The sequence below is a fragment of the Melozone crissalis genome, unplaced genomic scaffold, assembly GCF_028551555.1.
Source record: "Melozone crissalis strain CALT ecotype California unplaced genomic scaffold, PUWL_Pcris_2 ptg000198l_1, whole genome shotgun sequence".
Taxonomy (NCBI): domain Eukaryota; kingdom Metazoa; phylum Chordata; class Aves; order Passeriformes; family Passerellidae; genus Melozone; species Melozone crissalis.
This window is the reverse complement of record NW_026535962.1, coordinates 1,580,497-1,601,947: the sequence shown is the minus strand read 5'-3', so window position 1 is coordinate 1,601,947 and position 21,451 is coordinate 1,580,497. Positions and strand designations below refer to the sequence as shown.

Sequence of the window (21,451 nt, the reverse complement as noted above, 5' to 3'; positions counted from 1 at the left end):
CACAGCACTGGCAGGGCCAGAGTCCTGCTGAGTGACAGCCCCAGCACGTCAGAGGCCACCAGTGGCTCATCAATCCATGCAAAAAAGCCACTTGTTCACCCTGGCCCATTTCAAACCTTTTATTCCCCTCTTCTGCCCCAAACTCCTGGCCTGTTGACAGTGCATGGGGACAGAGAGGACTCTGAGTGTCCTTGCTGGTGATGGTGGCAGCCATTGTCCTGATATGGTCGGGGCTGCCCATGAAAGGTCACATGGAGCTTGTTTTAAACAAAGCTGGGCTTATTTTCCTGCAGGATTTCTGACCCTCAGGCTGCAGAGCTGTGTTAGCAGCTAAAACACAGACTTAAAAATAAGACATAGAAACAGAGATATAGATGGTGTAGAAATCAATTCAGATGTAGATATAGGTGTAAATCTAGATGTTGATATAGGTATAGACATATATCTACATATAAAAACAACTGAGTAGGGAATGGAAAGAAAATGGGGTCCTTGGGGCAGCAGCAGCAGGAGAGCAGGATTGGGGCAGGGGAAAATTCCCAGCTGGGAGCAGGTTCAGGGTCAGGATGGGCCGAGCACAAATAGCAGAGGGATTAAAGCGCTCCAGGCACTGCAGGGCTTTGCCATGGAGACGGGGCTGCTCTGGCAGCACCCTGGGAAATCCCAGGAGGTTCCCAGCACGCTGCACCAGCCTAAAGCTGTGGGACACAGGGCTAGCTGGGCTCCAGCATCCACGCTGGGGAGAATGGGGATGGTTCTGTAGACTCTGGAGGGATGCTGCAGGTGATAATGGAGCTGAGGAGCTGCTGGAATAGGCAGAGAGAGCAGAACACCCCGGGGCACGTTACCAGCTGGGTGGCAAAGATGCTGGAGAAGGGGAGCAGCACCCATGGTGGGCAGCACCCGGGGCAGCCCTGCAGCTCTCCCACCCTTCTCCCCTGCAGATGTTGACGAGTGTGAGCGGGAGGACAACGCTGGCTGCGTGCACGAGTGCGTCAACATCCCCGGCAACTACCGCTGCACCTGCTACGACGGCTTCCGCCTGGCACACGATGGCCACAACTGCCTGGGTGAGGGATGGCGGTGCCCTGCAGCCCCTCAGCTGCTCCAGCACCTCGGGGCTGACCTGCTGGCTTTCCTTGCTGGGCACTTCCCAGCACTCAGCACCCCCAGGTGTGCTGCAGAGCCATGGAATGTGGTGGCACTCCCACGGCACACCTGTGCTGGGGACAGGATTGCTCCCTGTTGCATCACGGTGATGCCAGGGGAGGATGCTCCATGCTGGCAGGAAAACTCACTCTGTGGGTCCATCTGGGAGGGTTGGGGAGAGGCAGAGAGTGCTGTAGAGCCGTGGAACTGTGGTGGCACTCCCAGGGCACACAGGCATGTCCTGTGCTGGGGACAGGATTGCTCCCCAATACATCGGGGTGAGCATCCTCCCTTGGCATCCATGCTGGGAGAAAAACTCACTCTGTGAGTGCATCTGGGAGGGTTGTGTTTGGAGTTGCTGGGGTGAGGCACAGGCTCCCCACAGCCTCATCCTGCTGCAGCCAGCAGCCGGGCCAGCAGCTCTGTGCCGCTGCCGAGGGCAGCACCAGCTCACCCGGGCCCTGCCGCCCGCTCCGCTCGTGCTCGGGGTCAGCCCTGCACCTGCCAAAATAGATGAGTTAATAGCAAATACGGTGGGGATGGGAACCAGCGGAGGGACTGGGTAAATAATCCCCGGGCCAAGACAAACCCGGCATCTGCCTACGGAGCGGCCGCGCATCCTCCCCGCCACCTCCCGCCGCCCCGAGCCCCATCCGGCCGCGGCCGGGCCAAAGCTCCCGTCAGAGCCCCGGGGCCACCGAGCTGCCGGCGCCCGGCCCCGCTTCCTCCCGCGGGGCGAGCTCCGGGGCTCCGGGCACCGCCTCCCCGCTGCCGGCTGCTCGTGCTGCTTTCCAATTAGTGTCTGCAGAGGGGTCATTAATGAGCTCATCACTGGGAGGAGGAGGAGGGGGAAGGGATTACGGACACATACGCTTTGCATTAAGCGCCGTCACCGGGATCTTTGCAGCCTCCTCGGGGACGGGGGAGATTTACACAGCTGGGAGGAGGCGCGGGCGGGCGGCTCTGCCTTCCTCTCCCGGGGGAGGATGAGCCCGGGAAGAAGAAAGGCAAGCTGGACGTCATGTGTTTACAGAGTTGGGCGGGAGGGGATGGAGGTGGCTGGGGAGCAGCCGGCCAGGCGGGGATCTGGGGGGAGCGTGCTGGCTCCCACCTTGAGCCCTTCCTTAGCTCATCCCAGCATCTCCTCTCTGACCCCGACCAGCTTTGCCCAACCTGCCTGCATCCCCTTTTAGTCAAAAGAAAGAGAAGCAGAGCAAAGCGGTGTGTTGTGCCCAGGCTTTGCCAGTGCCATGGGCAGGAGCTGGGCTGGAGAGGGGTCAGGGGATGTGCCCACCGGAGTCCACAGGCCCCTCCATTGCCCATCCTGGGCGACCTTTTGAACCAGGACAGGAATTCAAGCCCCCGGCCTGACACAGGCCCTGCTGGCTTCTGCCCATCTCTGTTGCCTTTAATAAAACAGGTATTAGGGAAGTGGAGTCTCATTTCAGCCATCGGGTTTGAACGGCTGCCTCCTCATTTTTGAGCAGAGCTGGAAGGAGGAGTTGCAAGACATTAAGTAAGCCCTTGTTCTAAGCAGGGGGATTTGAGGAGGGTTATTGGCATCGGCAGGACATAGCTTGGCTGGGATGAGCTCCCTGCCATGCAGAGGATGTCCCTGTATGCCTGGCTGCAGCCCAGGTGTCAGCCCTCACTGCCCTGTGGGTCAGGGGGTGTTTTCAACACCTCCTTTCCAAGGCAGCAACTTTGTGGGGTGCTCCTGGGCTCTGCTGCCCCTTCCAGCTAGAGCTGCAGCCCTGCTTTGGTAATTCTGAGCGAACCCTCAGGGCTTGCCCGGGGCTGGGGCACAGTGTGAGGCGCTCACACTGCTCAGGCATCCATCTGTCCATCTGTTTAGCCCAACAGCAGGGGCTTTGGGTGTGCTGTGCTGTTTGGGGAGGGGGCTTTGCTGGCAGCCCCCGGGGCGTGCCGTGGCTCAGCCATGGTTCCGGTGGGCTCAGCTTTCCCCTCAGCCCTGGCTGTGCCACGCTCGGGTTCACAGGAGGTTTTCTTTGGCACGGGGCCCCTCGCTCCCAGCCCGCGGGCAGAGGGGGCGAGGGGCGGCCACGGCACAGATTTATCTTTGCCAAGCCTGGCATCCCGGTTGCTCTGGCGCCTCAGGGCACTGGTGAGTTCAGCTAGCACCACTGTCCCCAGAAAGCCTATGGAGAGAGCAATGGGCGCTTACTGTTCATTAAATGCAGGTTTTGCAGGAGCAGCCCGGGGCCAGGGCATTGCTGCTGCCACGGGGCCACGTCCCAGCCCCTTGCAGCCTGGGCTTGTTAAACCAAACCAGGTGTGAGGGCAGAGCAGGGGATGTGAGTCTCCTTACAAGTAATTATCCCTGCTCTGGGCTAAGGTTTCCCAGCTCCTCCTAATGAAGTGCAGGCATCCCCGGCTGGCAGCAGGCTCTGAGGGGCTGGGAGCAGGGGCTGGCTGCAGCCAGCATCCTGGAGGAGCATCCTGGGTGCTCTGGGATTTCTGGGACAAGGGAAAGCCCTTTCTCTGTGGTCTGGTGTTCCCTTTGGTAAAATGAGGCCATCACTCAGGGAAGCTGCAAGATCCCTGCAGCCACTCCTGCTGTGCTTTGCCTTCAACCCCTGCCCTGTCCAGCTGGGGAGAAGCAGGAGCTGCCCAGCAGATCTGTGCCACCCGGTGCCCATGGCCTTGCTGTGCCAGGGAGCTGTGCCACCCGGTGCCCATGCCCTTGGTGTGCCAGGGAGCTGTGCTCACCCCCTGCCCCCTTCCCCCTGCAGACCTGGACGAGTGCTCGGAGGGCAACGGCGGCTGCCAGCAGACCTGTGTCAACATGATGGGCAGCTACGAGTGCTTCTGCAGGGAGGGCTTCTTCCTCAGTGACAACCAGCACACCTGCATCCAGCGCCCTGAAGGTCAGTGCTCGGCCCCTCCACGCCCTGGGCCACCATCCACCCCTGCCTTGATCAGGCAGGTCTGTCCTCTGTCACCTCTGGCCACTCCTGCCTGGGTTTAGGTGCTGCTGCTGGGCTCTTGGTGTGGCAGGTTTGAAAGTGAATCTGTGGTAGGAATGTTGGGAGAGGTGATAAAATGTCCTGCAGCAAAACCCTCACGGGTCCCTTGTCCAGGCACAGCAATGCTGAGCTGGGGACATTAATCCCGTGCCCAGAGGAATTTGCTGATAAATAGAAGGGCCTGGAAATCCTCACACCACCTTGAGACACATCTCCCCCTGCCAGTTCTTGCACAGCACCGAGGCCTTCCTCTCAGTATCAACTCTAAATTGTTGCCATCTGGAGCAACCTCTTAGCCAAAATAGGAGGAAATGAGAGATTTTTGTGTCTCTGCTGATTTTTATCTCTGCTGCTTGGCAAAGCCAGCTGAGTGGTTTTGCTTTCCTCCTTCCCCCTTCCCAGCTGTGTTGGTCACTCCCCAGGAATCCCACCCTGCCCAGGACAGCTGAGCAGCTGCAGTGGCATCTCCTGCGTCCCCATCCCTTGTGTGTGCCAGGATGAGCTGGCTGCTCCTTCCTGCTGGTGCCACACTGGTGGGCCCTGCTGGGGACAGGGGTGCAGGTGCTGGGTCTGGAGCTCAGTGGGGTTTAAAGCCACTGAGAGATGTGGGAGCAGAGTCTCACCCAAGGTGGGAGGGAATCAAAGGTTGAAGGCTCCCAGGTTGGTTTTGTCCACCTTCCCAAGCAGCTCTGTGCCAGGAGCTGGCCAGGGTTATCCTGTCCCCACAAGGTTTCCCCTCATTGCCATCAACTCCCTGTCCCATTCTATCCCACCTCAGATGTCCCTCTGCCACTGCTGCCCAGTGCCAGCAGCTTTTGGAGCATTTCTCTGCTTCCTTTTCTCTTTTAGAAGGCATGAACTGCATGAACAAGAACCATGGCTGTGCCCACATCTGCCGGGAGACCCCTAAAGGGGGCATCGCCTGCGAGTGCCGCCCCGGCTTCGAGCTCACCAAGAACCAGCGGGACTGCAAACGTAAGGAGCACCCCAGGGCTGGGGGTTCACCCTCCCAGGGACCCCCCAACCCTCTCCCCATGGCACACACACCTCCTGCCCCTGCAGCAAAGCCCTGACCCCTGGTAGCTCTTGGTTCATTGAGCCTGAAGCTCAGCACGCTCAGCTCTGCCTCTGTTGCCCTTACAGACAAAGCTTCTGGCAGCCCCCTTTTCTCTGGGATGTTGTGTCCTTACATGACCAGGCTAAAAGGGCAGTTCAAGGGGGTCCCAGGGGCTCAGCATCCCCTGTTCTTGTCCCAGTGTTTCACTTTCCAAAGGGGAGGTGAACAAGGAGAGTGCAGTTGGCATGTGAGGAGCGCAGGAATCCTCTCCCTGGGGCTTGTGGTGCTCTCAGCCTGTCTGATCTCCTGCCAGCATCCCACTGGCAATGCCAGGGTTATTAAATAGATATGTGTGTGTTTATGCAATTATTTTTATTTTGTTTCTCATTTGCTGCGTGCAGCAAATGTGTAAAATTGCTGATGAAATGAAGGCTTAATCCTAAACGAAATGAACAGCACACCTTGCCCCCTGGGGAGGGCTGGCAGGGATTCCCAAAAGCTCCTGTGTCATTCCAAAGCTCAGGAAAGCTTCACCCCTCCCCTGCAGCACTGGATTCAGGGTCAGGGTCAACCAGACCATCAGTCCCCTTTGCTTGGACTCCACTGGTGGCAGTTAGCAGGTATGCAGAGGGAAGACATGAGAAACCACATAACAGCCTGGATGTGCCTAAATCCCACAGGGAAAGTGAAGGGCTGTAGGAATTATCTGTGAGGGAAGGAGGGAGGAAGGAAGGGAAGGAGGGAGGGGAGTCTCTGAGGGTATGGATGAGGTGTTTCCAAGCCAGCTTTGTGTGCTACATGTGGATGGTAGGCAGGGAAGAGGAGCTGGGGCTGCGGTGGCAGAGAAGAGGGGCTGGGGCTGTGGTGACAGGGAGGAGGATCTGGGGCCATGGTGACACTGGTGCTTTGCTCCCACAGTGACCTGCAACTACGGCAACGGGGGCTGCCAGCACACCTGCGACGACACCGACCAGGGCCCCAAGTGCGGCTGCCACGTCAAATTCCTGCTGCACTCGGACGGGGTGACGTGCATAGGTAGGTCAGGGCATCACCCACACAGGGGTTGGGCTGTGGGGTGGCTCCTGTTCCTCCCTGGGGGATTTGTCCTTGCCCTGGTGAAGGTTTTACCCAAGCCTTGGGCGTTTTCCTTTTGCTGAGACCGGGGATGCTCAGCTCTGTGTGTGAGGGATGCTGCAGCGCCTGGGATGTGTGTGCACAGCCACAGGGAGCAGAAGTGATCTTGGTGGTGCTTGGGGGCACGCTGCTGTGCTTCTGTGCTGCTGAAGAGAGAGCAGTGAGGGTGTCCTCATGCTGGGAATTGTTGCTGTCGCTGTCCGTGGCAGCTTTTGAACAGGGATGTGGAGGGGGCAGGTTTGCCCACAGCGATCTGTTCCAACTTGGTGTTGTGGGGCCTTGGCTCAGGAACAATTGTCTTGCAAAAAAAAAAAAAAAATACAAAACCAAAACCCCAACAACCTGACAACTCAACCACCCCCAGAATTGTCCTTTTCCTGTGTGTGTTTTCAAATTGTAAAACATCAAGCAGAGATAGAAGTTTTACTGGTTTCATATGCTTGTGCTGTTTAACAGCTGCTTTGATTTAAAAAATTTTATATTTGGGGAGTGATTAAGTCCACAATTGCTTGAGACATTTGAGTTCTTACTGCAAAATGAAAAAGAAAAAGGAACTGGAAGCAAGAGAGGTTTTGGCTGCCCGTGTCCCTGCTGTGCCCGAACAGAAAACCCTTCGTGCTTTCCGCAGACGGCTCCGTCCTCGGGGCACAGGATCCCCCCCGAGCCCCTGGCTCTCCCTGCCAGCTCCAGGGGTGTTTGGGGCTGAGCCCCCAGCACAGCCCTGCTCCCCATCAGCTCGCTGCTGCTTTAATGTCACCGCTGTCCCCCAGGGAGGATCCCAACCCCTCCTGGCCGCTGGCAGCGCTCACAGCTCACAGTCCCCGCCGTCCTCGTGTTTGTCCCCACAGCCACCGCGTCCTGTCCCCACTCTGAGGAGCCTCCCAGGGGTTGTTGCTGTGCCTGGGTGGGGACTCAGGAGCCTGGGGGTGCCAGCTGGGGGGTTCCCCCTGGATGAGGGGCTCTGCATGCGGCGTCTGGCTCGGGCAGGTCTGGGACCAAGGGTGCCCCTGGACCTGCTGGGTGTGGGGGTGAGAGAGCAGCTCTCCAAAGCATCTCGTGGTCTGGGGGATGCCTCAGAGCAGTCTGTTTGCTGGGGAGGGGCGGTCTCTGCACTCAGACCCTGGGTGCCACAGGTGTGAGGGTGGGATTTGGGATTTTCCAAAATCACCCATCCTCTTGTCCTTGGCCAAAGTGTCCCTCTTTGTCCCCACGCTGGGGAGGCATCTCCCACCAGAGCCAGCACATCCCTGTGAGCTCTCCCCTTGTCCACCTTTCCAGGGGAAATCAGACACTGCTCTAGAGGATTCTAGGAGCAGCACCAGCCCCAAGCCCACCACCACCCCACGCCTGTCTCATGCCTTTGGGCTCTGCAGTCCCCTCTCGCAGGAAGGGGCCTGCCCAGCTCCTGCGCTCCCTGGGGCACTCCCGATCCCCAGCCCCACCGTGGGAACACCAAGGGCTTGTGCTCCTCCAGCTGCCCTGCAGGGATGCCCCGCCAGCAGATTTACAGCCGAGGTACCTGCTCGGATATTTATACCCACCCCTTCTTGTTTTATGGCTGGGGCACAGCAAACAGCCCTCCCCCATCCACGCTGCCCCCTTCACCGCCCCTTCCCCATTTCCTCCAGAATATTTCATCATTTCAAGGGGAATAAAGTTTCCAGCGAGGGGAAACGCAAAGTCGTTCCCCGGGCCACGGGCTTTGAAATTGAACGCGGTGTGTTTGATGGGCTGCCGGGACAGGCCCCTGGTCCAGGTTCCCTTCAGATCACACCACGAGGCAGGAAGCACGATCAGCCCCTCTGAGTGACAGTTTCATTAGGCCACGGCCGGTGTTTTTCATTTTTCTGCTTTTTATTGCTGCTTTTAAAAATGCAGATAATGAGGAACATGCCTCTAAGCGCAGGGGCCATCACTAATGGCTCCCAACATGTCTGCAGGCACGAGGGGGAGGGGGAGCCACGAGGGGAAGCCAATGACCTTATATATTTATATTTATGCTCCAAAAGCAGCCTTTAAAAAAAAAGAATTAAAAAAAAAGCACATAAAACAGCCCTCCAGCAGCCAAGGGTGCAGTGCCTGCAGGGAGATGCAAAAACAGCTGTCACAGTTGATGCAGATTTTGGATATCCAGGAAGATTTGTTAGCCAGGGCATCATTGCAGCTCCCTCCCACCCATATTTGGGGTGCAGCAGGGCTATTGCTGGCCCCCTGCTTGTGGTGGAGTGGGAAGGGGTGGAAAGGGAAGAAATACAGTCAGACGGGGAAGGAAACTAAACCCAGCTGAGGTTTTATGGCTGATTTCCTGACCCACACCGAGGCAGTTTGCAGTGCTCCCCAGGTTGGGGGGCTGGCAGTGCTGGGAGCTCTGGGGTGCTCTGACCCACGGGGGAGGCTGAGAAGCTCAAACACAGCCAAGGTTTGGGCTCACTGCTGGCTTGGCTGCTGAATCCACGGGGTGCAAGCGGCACAGAGGGATGTGGTTGCCTTCCCAATGCCCGTGTGTCTGCGTGGCTCTGCTCGGGGATCACCTCGGGCTGGTTCTGGTTCTGGTTCTGTTCGCAGCCAGGACCCGGCTCCCCACACTAACAGGCTGCACTAACGCTGCTCACAACGCGCTTCTCCCGCTCGCATGGGGCTCCAACCAGCCCAGCACAGCTGGAGGGGGTTTGGAGAGCCTGAGGGACCTGGAATGCTTGGGAGGTGGGAGAGAAGAAGCCCAAAGGGAAACAGGGACAGTTTCCACCAGGCTGGAAATGCAGCAGAGTTGAACCCATTGATGTGTGACACCAACCGAGTTCCCTGCTGGACACTGTTTCTAAATCACTTTTTTATAATGTTAAACAGGGGAGAGACACTTCCAGCAACACGTTATCCTTGAGACGTTTTCTAATGGTAAATATGTTCGTTCTCTCTATCTCTACCAAGGGGTCTAACCGTGGATGGTCTCTCCTCTGGAGACCATGGCGGGGCTGGGGGCTGAGCTGCTGCCTGACCGCATGTCTCACTAACCCTGCCCCGCTGCTGCTGCTTCCAAACCCCAGTGCCAGGCCAGCCCAGGGCTGGGGGACAGGGCAGGGACCCCTCCCCTGCTGTGCTTGCATGAGACGGGGCTCTCACGCTGCTTTGGTGGATCCAGCCTGTTCCAGGGTGACAATCTGCTGTGCTGTGGCTGTGGCAGGGTTACCCCACACCCAGGAGGAGCTGCCTGGTGGGGAGGGGGATGCTTGTGCCCATCTCTGTGCTGTGCACTCCCAGTCACCCCTTCCTAGAGCCCACCCACTCGAGGATGGTCCCCTCTGGGACCTCCAGGGTGTCCCAGGGCTTGGCCTCGCCATGCACTGTGGCTCTCAGCCCAGAGAGCTGCAGCAATGGCAGGGCTGCAATGGCCCTTTGCAGGGCTGGGCACCTCCCCAGGGATTTCTTTGCATCCCCGTGGGGTCTCCAAGCCCTTCACAAAGGTAAGGTGATGCCTCTGCTCTGCCACCAAGGAAACTGAGGCAGAAGGTGCAGCAACTCGTTTGTGGTGGGGAATCTTGTTCTTGGATGTGCTGGGTGCAGGAAAACTCCTGGCACACCCAGCACAGGGAGCACTGACTGCAGCTTTTGGGGGGCTCTGCAGAGCCTTTCACACAGGGGTGGGAGAAGGGGGGACCCCAGATCTGCGTCATCACCACGCTCCAGCCAGCCCAGCTGTAATCCCCCCTATTACCGTGGAATTATCCCCTCTGGCTCGTGGGCTCACGTCCTGCTGAGATTGTCACTTCTCAGAAGGTGGAGATGAGGCCAGAGTGTCACCAGCACTGAGGTGCTGAGCAGGGCGAGGGGTGCCATGGCACAGCAGTGAGGCAGTGACAGCAGAGCTGGGCTGGAGGAGGGTGGAAAAGAGTCTGAGAGTGTGCTTGTATGTGTGTGTGTGTGTGTGTGTGTGTGTGGAGCTTTGTCCTGTCCCTGCCTGAGCGATGGAGGCCTCACCAAAGCCCTGGGTGGCTGGTGAGTCACCCTGGGCTGCCAGCTCCGCCGAACAATTGCTGCTCCCTGGGGCAATCCAGAGCCCAGCCCTGTGCCACCAACCTCCTGTGCCCTGCAGGTACCCCAGCAGCCCCCTCCAGGCTTTCTGCCAACCCACAACAGGGTTTCCCCTTTCCTGCAGTGGTGCTCGGGCTGTGCTAACCGAGCTCACACCCAATGCCCACCCTGGGGTGGTGGCTGGGACTGGCTTTAACCTCAGGTGAAATTCCCAAAGGTGCAAAGCGGCCAGGAGGGGTGCACAGTGCTGCAGGAGGCTGTGAGCACGGTGACTGTGCCCAGGGCACCACATTCTCTCTCTGGAGAGCTCCATCCTCCCTGCTGCAGCTGCTCCTCCAGCTCCATCCCGCTGGCAGCAGCACCTGAGCCAAACCAATCCCCTCATCTCAGCGCTGACCCTGTTAAATCGATCCTCCCCGGGCTGCCCCTGCATCAGCTGCTGGAACAAAGGCTGGCGTTGAACAAACGATTCCCTTTCAGAAAGTTTCCCTTCCCTTGGGCACGGTGTCCCCCGCCCCGTGTCCCCGTCCCCTGGCACGGCCGGGCAGCGCGAGGACCTGGCTGGAGGAACAATATCTGCAGAAATCCTTCCCCTGCCATTAGGTTTTGTAATTGTGCTGGCGATTAATTTCATAAAATGATCCCTTTTGTTCTCTTATTATGGGACATCATAAAAATAGCAGTGGCAAGACGAGCACAGAGCGATCCCAGCTCCCGGGCCCCGCGGCAAATGGTTGGATGGTTCAGTCATTCCTACCCCATGTGGCGCTTGCAAAGAGCAGGAGAACCTGGGATTTGCTCTTTCCAAGGAATTTCTTCAAGGCATTTTCATCTTGGGTTCCTTGAAGCCCAAATGCCTCATTTATCCAAGCAACCAGCCTTCTGAAAGGAGTATTTTATTATCCTTTGTGAACAACTTAATGCACTTCAAACCATTGTTCTGGTGGTTAGGGTTGAAATTGAGGATTGATCTCACAGGGAAGCTGTCAAGCTGAAAATGCTTCATTTAAATTAGTGTCCCTTCTAGTCCTACCAGCAACAGCTGACTTTGATAATACTGCAATAATTAGCTCTTTTTTTTTTTTTTCAATTGGATTTTTTTTTCCACTGATGCTGCCTGCCTCTGAGTGTGTGTTTTAATTACATGATGCGTCTCCCAAATTAGCCTGAGACACATCTCAGTGGCTGAGCAGTGGGTGACGGTCAGGGGCTGACAGCACAGGGTCACCCGTGGCTTTGTGGCTCGGTATCTTGGGGGCAGTGAGGGGGACAGGACCCCCCTGCCACCCCACTGTGGCACTGGGGCTGCGCACCCACACCCTGGGAGCTGCAGCCTGGCAGGACCCGTGTCCGGCTGCTTTGGCACAAGCGCTGTGCCGTTGAATTCCCCAGTCTGGGAAATTGAGCTCCCCCTCTGTGGAGCTGCCCAAGGTGGCCCCCAGGAGGCCCTGCCTGTCTGTGGGGCACACCAGCCCCATGTGTTCAGCATTTCACGCCCCTGTGGCCTCACTGGTGTTGTGTGAGAGCCAAGGGAGCTTTGCATGGGCTCTGAGGGAGCTTTGTACCCGCTGCCGCTCCCAGGCCGTGCCATGGGGGACATCTGGGTGCCTTTTGAGCCTTTTGAGGGGTCCCTCACCCCAGCCTTTGTGTCCCCTTGCCGTGCAGAGACGTGTGCCGTGAACAACGGGGGCTGTGACAGCAAGTGCCACGACGCGGCCACCGGCGTCCACTGCAGCTGCCCCATGGGCTTCATGCTGCAGCCCGACAGGAAGACCTGCAAAGGTAGGTGGGTGTGAGGGGGGCTGGGGGCTCACTGCTCACCCCTGGGTGCCCCAGGTGCCCGTTGTGTCCTCAGCGCCCCCAGAAAAGGCTCAGATTTAGCTCAGCTCCACATGGCCCCCAGTGCTCACCGGCTTGGCATTTGCATCCGTGGGGTGGGGACAGGAATCACCCCCTGCATGGGGACTGGGATGCCTTGCTGCAGGCACCATGCTTGGCCCCACGGCCCTGGGAAGCCTGTGGGGAGGAGGAGAAGGGGGTCAGGTCTAGTCGGAGGCAGCCCTTGTGGGGCTGGAGGGTCCTGTCCCATCTCACCACACCCCAGTGCTGAGCCGCCCCAGGGGAAGGGCTGGGTGTGCAGGGAATGCAGACCTGCTCTGGGGGTGTGAGATGCACAGGTCCCTCCTGGGACACTGCCCAGCCAGGTCTGAGCACCAGGTCCCTGCTTTCCCTGCACCCCAAATGTCCCCCCTCAGGGCTGGCCAGTGCCTGCATTGTGTCTTTTGGCAGCTCTCAGAACTTGACCCCAGCTGAAAGGAAAGCCTGTCCCACTGCTGGCTGCCTGTCTACCTGCTGACTGCTTCCAGAACCCCTTGTCCCTGGTATTTTATCAGAGCACCCACCCCTCTCCAGCTCTGCAGTTCCCAGCAATAACCCGGAGCCACGTCCCCTGTGTCTGGGGTTTTATTAGGGCTGCAGGCAGGTTTACAGCTTGCTCCCTCACAGTCGTAAAAAGAAAGCCTCAGCCCCAGCGAGGCAGAGCTGCTGCCCCAGCACGGGGGGTAGAGGGACAGGGCAGGCTGCTGCCTCCTCCTGGTCTCCTTCCATCTCACACGTTGTTTGCTAACAGTAAATTTTGTGATTAATGGGAAACAAACCACGTCAGCCACGTTCTCCTGCTGACCATCAGAGCCCAAAGGGCTCCCTCCGTTGTCCCTCGTGGTGGGGACAGCATCCAGAGGGGAGCCCTGGGCTCTCCTGGCCCAGCATCCCAGCCAGGGTGTGACCCTTGGGTGTCCCTTGTCCCCACCAGACATCGACGAGTGCCGGCTCAACAACGGCGGCTGTGACCACATCTGCAGGAACACCGTGGGCAGCTTCGAGTGCAGCTGCAAGAAGGGCTACAAGCTGCTCATAAACGAGAGGAACTGCCAAGGTGAGGGGCACTGAGTGCCCAGGGCCCTGCCCCGCCCCTGCCTGCGCTCCCATGGCTGCAGCAGCAGTGCTGCTCATTCCTCTGCCCTTCCTGTGGATTGCATGCATCCTTCAGGGCATTAGTGCTGCATTCAGGCTCTGCTTTGGGGCTTGGCCCTTCAGGCTCAGAGCTGGGCGCTTGTGGGCTCTTGCAGAGCTAAAGCCAGCAATCAGGCAGCTGCCAGGGTTCCCAGTTCTGGGAGGGCAGGAATGGGGAGAAGATGCCTCCAGCTCGCTCCAGATGGAGCTGGCTGCTCCATGCGCCTTCTTCCACCTTTTTCTCCCTGTCCCAACATCGTTGTACTCATCTCCCACAAGTGCGGGAGGTCAGTGCTGCCCATGGCCGAGGTCAGCACGGCAGGTGTGCCTGAGCCTGAGCGTTCCCTCCTGAAAACGCAGGGCCGGGAAGGAAGGAGGGGCTGGCAGCTCCGGGGCTGCCACTGCTTTCATCTCCGTCCAGGCTCTGTGCTCGGCGAGTTTGACGTGAGCGCAGCAATTAACTTAATGAAGCCAATGAAATGATGCTCCAGCCCACCGGGCTGGGTTCACCTCCCAGCCGGGGCCTCCCTGCCCCAGCGAGGTGCCCGCGGGGCCGAGCAGGCATTGCTGGCACCGTCCCGGGGCAGGACCTGCCCGCACAGCATTCCTGATCCCTCCCTGGCATCCTCCCGGTCCCTCCCTGCCCTGCACGGGCAGCAGCCGGGGGCTCCTGCAGCCCTCCCATGCCAGGGAGAGGATTTTGGCCCTGTTTGGCCTGTTTGGGGTGCAGAGGGGCTGCAGGAGCTTGTGGCAGGAGGATGAGGAGGGTGCAGTGGGTGAGGAGGAGCTTGGGGCAGGGAGGGAGCCAAGGCTCTGAAGCACACTGGGGTTGGATATCCAGAGCATCCTGAATGCCCAGAATTGCACTGAATGCCCGGAGCAATCTGGCTCTGGACCCTTGGAGGGTACCAGGGCAGGGTCCCCAGCGTCACAGCTTGCTGGAGCAGGAAGGGGACAGTGCTGAGCCCCCTCTGCCGTGCCAGCTCTCACCTCCTCCCCTTGCCCTTCCTGCAGACATCGACGAGTGCTCCTTCGACCGCACCTGCGACCACCTGTGCATCAACACCCCCGGCAGCTTCCAGTGCCTCTGCCACAAGGGCTACACGCTCTATGGGCTCACCCACTGCGGAGGTAGGGCCGGCTGGGCCCTGCTGGGGTCCCAGGGGTGGGACAGCCCCGGGTGCGGTGCCGTGGGACCCCTGGGGACCCTGCCCACCCCAGGGCCCGTGGGGACGCTCGGTTCCACACCCCGGGCAGGGACGGGGCTCCCAGCCAGACTCGCTGGTGTCTGCAACTTCAAACAGAGCGACAGGAACAATTTGCGACTTGTCTGCAGCGGGAGAGAGAGAGAGAGAGAGAGAGAGAGGGAAAAATCCCCGGCGTTTTTGGCAGGGAGCTGTGACGGGGTGGGAAGGGGAACATCAAAAGGGTTTGATTTAAATTTCACAAGGCAGATGGCTCCCAAGGGCGGGGGCGGGCAGCGGGAGGTGGATGGAACGCGCTCCGCAGGGGCTGCCGAGCGTGTTGTGGCAGCGGTGCCGGCGGCCCGGGGTGGGAGCCCGGGGGCTCCGGGGCTGGGGCAGCGACCCTCAGGATATTTCTGAGCTACACGGTCAGCGTGAGCCCCTGGCACTGTCCGGGGTGGCAAAGGGTTTGATGGCTCCCACCAATGGCCCGACTGAGGGCGAGCTGGGCAGGGAGGGCTGTGACAGGGACAGCTCCATCCCTGACCTGAAGCATCATTTCAGACCCTGCTGAAGAGAGGGACCAGGGCTGAGCCTTTCGGGTTCAGTTTCGGCTCTGTCTGCTGTGCCACGAGGGGCTGGGGCTGGGCTCAGCCTGGATGGGCTGCACCCGACCCTGCCTGGCCCTTGGGGACACCGGGAGTTGGGCTGTCCCTTATCCCCATAGAGCTGGCACAGCTCGGGGGAGGTGGCACTGCTGGAAATGCCCTGAGGTGCAGAGGTGCCCCAGCTGGGCTTGGATTTACCATCCAGAATGCCAGCCCTGAGAAAATGCAATGATTCAGTGTCAGAGCCAAGGGGTCCCACTGCTCCTCAGCCACTGTCCCTCCCTCTGTCCCCACAGACATCGATGAGTGCAGCATCAACAGGGGTGGCTGCAAATTTGGCTGCATCAACACTCCGGGCAGCTACCAGTGTACCTGTCCTGCTGGCTGCAAGCTGCACTGGAACAAGAAGGACTGTGTGGGTACGTCAGGCCAGGAGCCAGCAGGGCCAGGGAGGAGCTGGGGGCTCTGGGATGCCAGGCTGGAGTCCCTGTGCCACGCTCTGGCACCATCTCCTCCCTGGTCAATCCCCCATGAGCTGGGGGAGGGCACTGGGGTCCCTCGTGGGTCTCTGAGCTGTGCCAGCCATGGGCATCCCTGATTGTCATCACCAGCTGGTGCTTGTCCCTTGGAGCTGGTGAAGTGCCTGCCAGGTTCGGTGCCACCACGGGCCACCCTCACGTGCAACAAGATGGGCAAGAAGGACAGCTGTGCCCTTTCCTGCACCTCCAAGGCCCGATTCCTGCCAGGTACCGGTACTAGTGCCACCACCAGCATGAGCAGGGGGGTCCCCATTTCCCCGCATGGCCTAAACTGAGGGGAGAGGAGTGGCTGCGCAGCCGGAGTGCAGGAGGGAGGGAGGGATGCTGTTGTTTAGGAGGGCTCATTGCTGGGTGCAGATCCACGGGCCAGGTCCCTGGTGCAGGATCCCTATGGCAGGGTGCTGGGCATCCTCCTCCCATGGCACAGCCTGCCTGCATCACCCTGGCAGAGCCAACTCCCCTTTCTCCCTCCCAGAGTCCGACAGCAGCTACACGGTGAGCTGTGGGACCCCCGTGCTGCGGCAGGGCCAGCACAGAGCCACCAACAGCAGCCAGCAGTGCCTCGGTAAGGGGGCTCCTGGGGTGCCCACGGCTGCCAGCAGCCTGGCTGGGCCATGCCAGCTTGCTGAGCACCCGCCTGTTCTTTCAGAGACTGTGGCTGCCCCCGTCAAGCAGAAAGCCTCCTTCAAGATCAAGGATGCCAAGTGCCACCTGCACCCGCGGAGCAAGGGCAAGCAGGAGGAGGCCGGGAGGGCAGGGACACAAGGTGAGCTGTGAGGGTGGGGAGGTGCCCGTGCCCAGCAGGGAGGGGGTGCTGACCTGTCCCACCCTGCAGGTGGCTCGGCGCCGTGCTCTGACTGCCAGGTCACCTTCGTCAACCTCAAGTGCGACTCGTCCAAGAAGGGGAAGGGGCGCCGGGCTCGCAACTCCCCCAGCAAGGAGGTGACACGGATCACGCTGGAGTTTGAGGCAGAGATCAAGCCTGAGGAGATCACAGGTGGGCACAGCACTGGCCTGACACGTCCTGGGTCAGCACAGGTGGCGGGAGCAGGGGCATGATGCCATTCCCATGCAGCAAGGAGAGATAAACCGGTCCTCATCTTGCACTGGATTGGCACACGCTGGGTAGCACCTGCAGCTGAGCATTTGGGGGATGGTTTTAATGCTTCTGGGCTTCCCTCTGCACCCCTCCCTTCTTACTGCATCCCTCCTGCACCCCCATTCCCCTCTGTGCCCCCCAGCCAGCTGCAACCTGCACTGCCTGCGACAGCGAGTGGAGAAGAAGCTGAAGTCGGCCATCAAAGCGCTGAAGAAATCCATCAACCAGGAGCGGTTCCTGCTGCGCTTCTCGGGGATGGAGTACGAGGTGGCCCGGAAGCTGAGCGTGGCCCCGGAGCGGCAGGAGAGCTGCGGGCCGGGCCAGCAGCGCCTGGCCAGCAAGTGTGGTAAGGAGGAGCGAGGCGAGGCGGGGTGACGAGGGGACCCGGCGGTGGCAGCGCCCGCAGCACCACCGACGTCCCCCCCGGCTCTCAGTCAGCTGCTCGCAGGGCACCTATTACCACGGGCAGACGGAGCAGTGCGTGCCCTGCCCGCCCGGCACCTACCAGGAGAGGGAGGGGCAGCTCTCCTGTGACCTGTGTCCCCGCGGCGACACCTTCGGACCCATCGGAGCCACCAACATCACCGGCTGCACCGGTAAGGGAGGCACAGCCGGGGCTCGCTCAGGGGGTGTCCAGGGCTGCAATTTCAACCATCAGCCAGCAGGCAGGAAAGCCTTGAGCATCCCCAGGGCTCACAGGAGTTGCTGGTTTGGGTGTTTATTATTTAGAGGGCACCGCAGGAAGGGCAGCACTTGCTCTGGGTGTACTGGTGGTGCCACAGCTGAGGGGGACAGGATCTGGGCGTGGGGCAGGAGAGCATGTGGGGTGCCAGGACTGAGCAACGCCTTGCCTGCAGGTCAGTGTCCCCCTGGGCAGCACTCTGCTGATGGCTTCAAGCCCTGCCAGCCGTGTCCCCGTGGCTCCTACCAGCCCGAGGTGGGACGGGCGCTGTGCTTCCCCTGCGGCGGGGGCCTGACCACGCGCCACGAGGGAGCCCTGTCCTTCCAGGACTGCGACACCAAAGGTAGGGCACAGCCAGTCCCCAGCACGGGCACAGCCAGCGGGGCCGTGCCAGCCGCTGACACGGCCCCTGTGCTCCCTGACCCCCCAGTGCAGTGCTCCCCTGGGCACTACTACAACACGAGCGTGCACCGCTGCATCCGCTGCGCCGTGGGCACCTACCAGCCCGATTTCCGGCAGAACTACTGCATCTCCTGCCCCGGCAACACCACCACCGACTTCGACGGCTCCACCTCCGTGTCCCAGTGCAAAAGTAGGCGAGCTGGGGGGGGCAACAGAAGTGGGGGGACAGGTGTGGGGTCCTCCTTCAAAAGTATTTTAAAATCCTGTAGAGTTTGGGGTCATTTCAGGCAGGCATGGGGGGGTTCTGCCTGACTGTGTCATCATCTGATTAGTAGGAAGGATATGATTCTGACTCCTTCTCGACCAGTAAATAGGACAAATAGGTTGTTGGCAATGATTAGGATGGGGATAGCGATTAGGAAGAATAGTAGATAGGTGAAAAATTTTGTAGTGTAGGGGTCTGAGGCTATATATCTTGTTGCAAATTGTAGGATAGATCATGATACAAATAGTGCAATGGGGAAGAAGGGAAGGGAGTAGAAGTCTATTTTCAGGCTGATGGGGATTTTGAAGTTTATAATGAACTTTCATTCCCAGAAGGAGGTGATGCTTTCTGTTCCGGAGTGGATATAGATTGCTGTTGGGATCAGGCTGATCAGGAAGGAGGTTTTGGCTGTGTTTGTAATTGTGCTGGGAGTGTTTTTGAGGTTGCTGGATAGAAGAAGAAATAGGATGGGGGTGGAGAGGGTTGCTAGGGTTAAGAGTATGAATGTGTTTAGGACTAGAGAGATTCCACACTGCCCCTCTTGCCCAGCAAACCCTTCCCAGGACTCCCACCCATGTCCTGGTTCCCATCTGAGCTGCTCTCCTGCCTTGCAGACCGGCAGTGTGGAGGGGAGCTGGGGGAGTACACGGGCTACATCGAGTCCCCCAACTACCCGGGGAATTACCCCGCCAACATCGAGTGCACCTGGAACATCAACCCCCCGCCCAAGCGCAAGATCCTCATCGTGGTGCCTGAGATCTTCCTCCCCTCCGAGGATGAGTGCGGCGACGTCTTGGTCATGCGGAAAAACTGTAGGTAACCGAGCAGGCCACGGTGCTCAGGGGAGGAGCTGGGCAGGGAAAGGCTGGGGTCTGGCATGGAGGGACAAAGGTGCATCCCCGGGCAGCAGGAGGGGAGTTTTGGGAATAGGGTGAGTGGGGAGATGAGCATCACCCTGCCATCCAGGGGTCTTGCTGGATCTCAGGGGGATGTGCATGGGCTGGGCTGCACACCTGGGCCTCAGCCTAACCCCCATTTTGGGGGTTAAAAGCCCCATCTGGTGCTTTCCAGAGCAAGGAAGGAATAATAATCCCTGGTATGTAACATGAGGGTTAGTGGGGGCTCAGCCTCACCCAGCATGGACAATTCCCATCCCTGATGCCACCCTTGACCCAGTAAGGCTGGGGGTAACTCTGCTGATGGGCAAGCAGCATCCTGTGTCCCCTTGCTGTTCCCTGCAGCCTCCCCATCCTCCATCACCACCTATGAGACCTGCCAGACCTACGAGCGACCCATCGCCTTCACCGCCCGCTCCCGCAAGCTCTGGATCAACTTCAAAACCAGCGAAGCCAACAGCGCCCGGGGCTTCCAGATCCCCTACGTCACCTACGACGGTGAGCACGGGCAGATGCCATCCCAGCACCCTGGTGCTTCTTCCCCCACAGTTTGGGACCCAGGTCACCCCCGGTTCACACCTCGTGTGTGTTTGGGGGGAGCAAACTGAAGGATGGAGGCCAGAGGTTTGGGGACAAGTGGCAGCTCATGCCCTGTGTGTTTTGGCAGAGGATTACGAGCAGCTGGTGGAGGACATAGTGCGGGATGGAAGGCTCTACGCCTCTGAGAACCACCAGGAGATCCTCAAGGTGAGCCCCCAAGTCTGTAACCCCCCAGGGCACCCTTCCTTTTGGGGATGCCTCCTGCTCTCCTTGCCCTTGGGGCTTCAGAGGAGCATGGAGGTGATGCTGAACCTTCCTCTGGCTCGGCTTCCCTGCAGGACAAGAAGCTCATCAAAGCTTTCTTCGACGTGCTGGCGCACCCCCAGAACTACTTCAAGTACACAGAGAAGCACAAGGAGATGCTGCCCCGCTCCTTCATCAAACTCCTGCGCTCCAAAGTCTCCAGCTTCCTCCGGCCTTACAAATAGCCCCGCAGCCAAGGAAACCCTCTTCTCCCTTCCTTCTCCTCTCTGATTTTTCCTCCCTCCGCCTGGCTCCGGCAGGATCGCCTCTGCTCGCCCCGCAGACGTCTCCCCACGATGTCCCCGCCGCTCCCTGCAGACCGGGGCTCGCTCCGCTCCCATCCCGCGGCGGTGAAGCCGCTCCCCTCTTCCGAAGCAGAAGGTTTTAGGAAACTGCAGTAGTGGTCCCGTGTGCTCCTCCCTTTGGTTTCCTTCACGCCGGGTCTGTCCCCGTCCCTGGTGCCAGCAGCAGCCCGGGACAGTGAGTGGGGTCCCTGTCCCTGCAGCCCCCGAGGAGCGCAGGAGGCGACGCCGCAGCTCCCGGCGCCGCTCAGGGGGAAAAGAACGGACAAAGCCGACTGGATGGAAAAGGAAACGCAAAGGAGCGGTGGCAGAGGCCACCAGCGCGGCACCGCGGCGGCTCCGGCCCGCTGGAGAGCCGCGCTGGTGCTGCGAGGGAAGCGCAGCCAAGCCACGTTCCCGGAGAACAATGTCTGGCTGCACGGGAGAAAACAGGGAGCAAAGGAGAAGGACTTTCAGCCGGGTTCGATTTTTTTTTTCTTTCCGCCCCCCCTTCCTCCTCCACACACCCCAGACACTCGTGCCAAGAAACCAGACTTTGTTACAAGCTCTGCCAAAGAGTAACTCGGAAAAGCAAGCTTTGAGAAGAGCAGGAGTTAATGTTTGTGCACTAGGATATCCTCCTTTCTACCTTTTTCATATGTATTAAGTGCAATCATTTGAGTCTTCCTTATATTATTTAGAGGGAAGTTGTTTTGTTTTGTTTTGTTTTTTTCTACTAGAAACGACAATATTTATATCTGCCTGAGAAACGAGAATGTGTGTTTGCAAGAAAAACAAAAACCACCCACCCAGAGCAAGCTGGGCCTGGGCTGCGCTGACCAGCACAATGGTATCTTCTGGCCTTTTCTGCCACGTTTGTCCCCGATAAAAGCCCCTCTCTGGGGGGAGATGGTGCCTCTCCTGCTCGGTGCAATGGGGTGAGTTTTTGCAGGGAGTTGGAGGCGTCTTGGTTCATCCATGGGGGTGGAGTTGGTCCTGTCAGACTGATCTGCCACAGTTTGGGCGTTCCAGTCCCATTGCAAGGGGACTCAGCTCTGTCACCTGCTTGCTGCAAACCGATTTTGTTTCCCCGCAGGGGCTCAGGGATGAGGCAGCACCTGCTGAGGATGGGGCTGGGAGGAGAGGGGAGCTGGCCCTCCACTCAGCCCCCAAATCTCTCCTCCAGGGACAGCAATCCCACCCTCACAGACCTGGGCAGCTTTTGTGCCTCTGAGTCCCACCAGGCATTTTTGGCCCCATCCCTGGGTGTTCTCACCCTGCAGG

General features: G+C 59.4%; 1 protein-coding gene across 1 annotated transcript in view; it reads left to right on the top strand.

Moving 5' to 3' along the window:
• SCUBE3 (signal peptide, CUB domain and EGF like domain containing 3) overlaps positions 1-20,071 on the top strand; it is a 28,338-nt gene extending 8,267 nt beyond the window's left edge. Inside the window, exons 3-23 of the mRNA XM_054293963.1 lie at positions 945-1,070; positions 3,903-4,037; positions 4,986-5,111; positions 6,112-6,228; positions 9,175-9,222; positions 12,022-12,138; positions 13,169-13,291; positions 14,383-14,499; positions 15,457-15,579; positions 15,772-15,906; positions 16,175-16,264; positions 16,349-16,465; positions 16,535-16,696; positions 16,941-17,144; positions 17,233-17,394; positions 17,656-17,823; positions 17,911-18,072; positions 18,762-18,959; positions 19,389-19,541; positions 19,711-19,790; positions 19,922-20,071. Of these exons, the coding sequence (XP_054149938.1) occupies positions 945-1,070; positions 3,903-4,037; positions 4,986-5,111; positions 6,112-6,228; positions 9,175-9,222; positions 12,022-12,138; positions 13,169-13,291; positions 14,383-14,499; positions 15,457-15,579; positions 15,772-15,906; positions 16,175-16,264; positions 16,349-16,465; positions 16,535-16,696; positions 16,941-17,144; positions 17,233-17,394; positions 17,656-17,823; positions 17,911-18,072; positions 18,762-18,959; positions 19,389-19,541; positions 19,711-19,790; positions 19,922-20,071 (2,813 nt within the window). The remainder of the gene's footprint in view (positions 1-944; positions 1,071-3,902; positions 4,038-4,985; positions 5,112-6,111; positions 6,229-9,174; positions 9,223-12,021; positions 12,139-13,168; positions 13,292-14,382; positions 14,500-15,456; positions 15,580-15,771; positions 15,907-16,174; positions 16,265-16,348; positions 16,466-16,534; positions 16,697-16,940; positions 17,145-17,232; positions 17,395-17,655; positions 17,824-17,910; positions 18,073-18,761; positions 18,960-19,388; positions 19,542-19,710; positions 19,791-19,921) is intronic.
• The last annotated feature ends 1,380 nt before the right edge of the window (positions 20,072-21,451 follow it).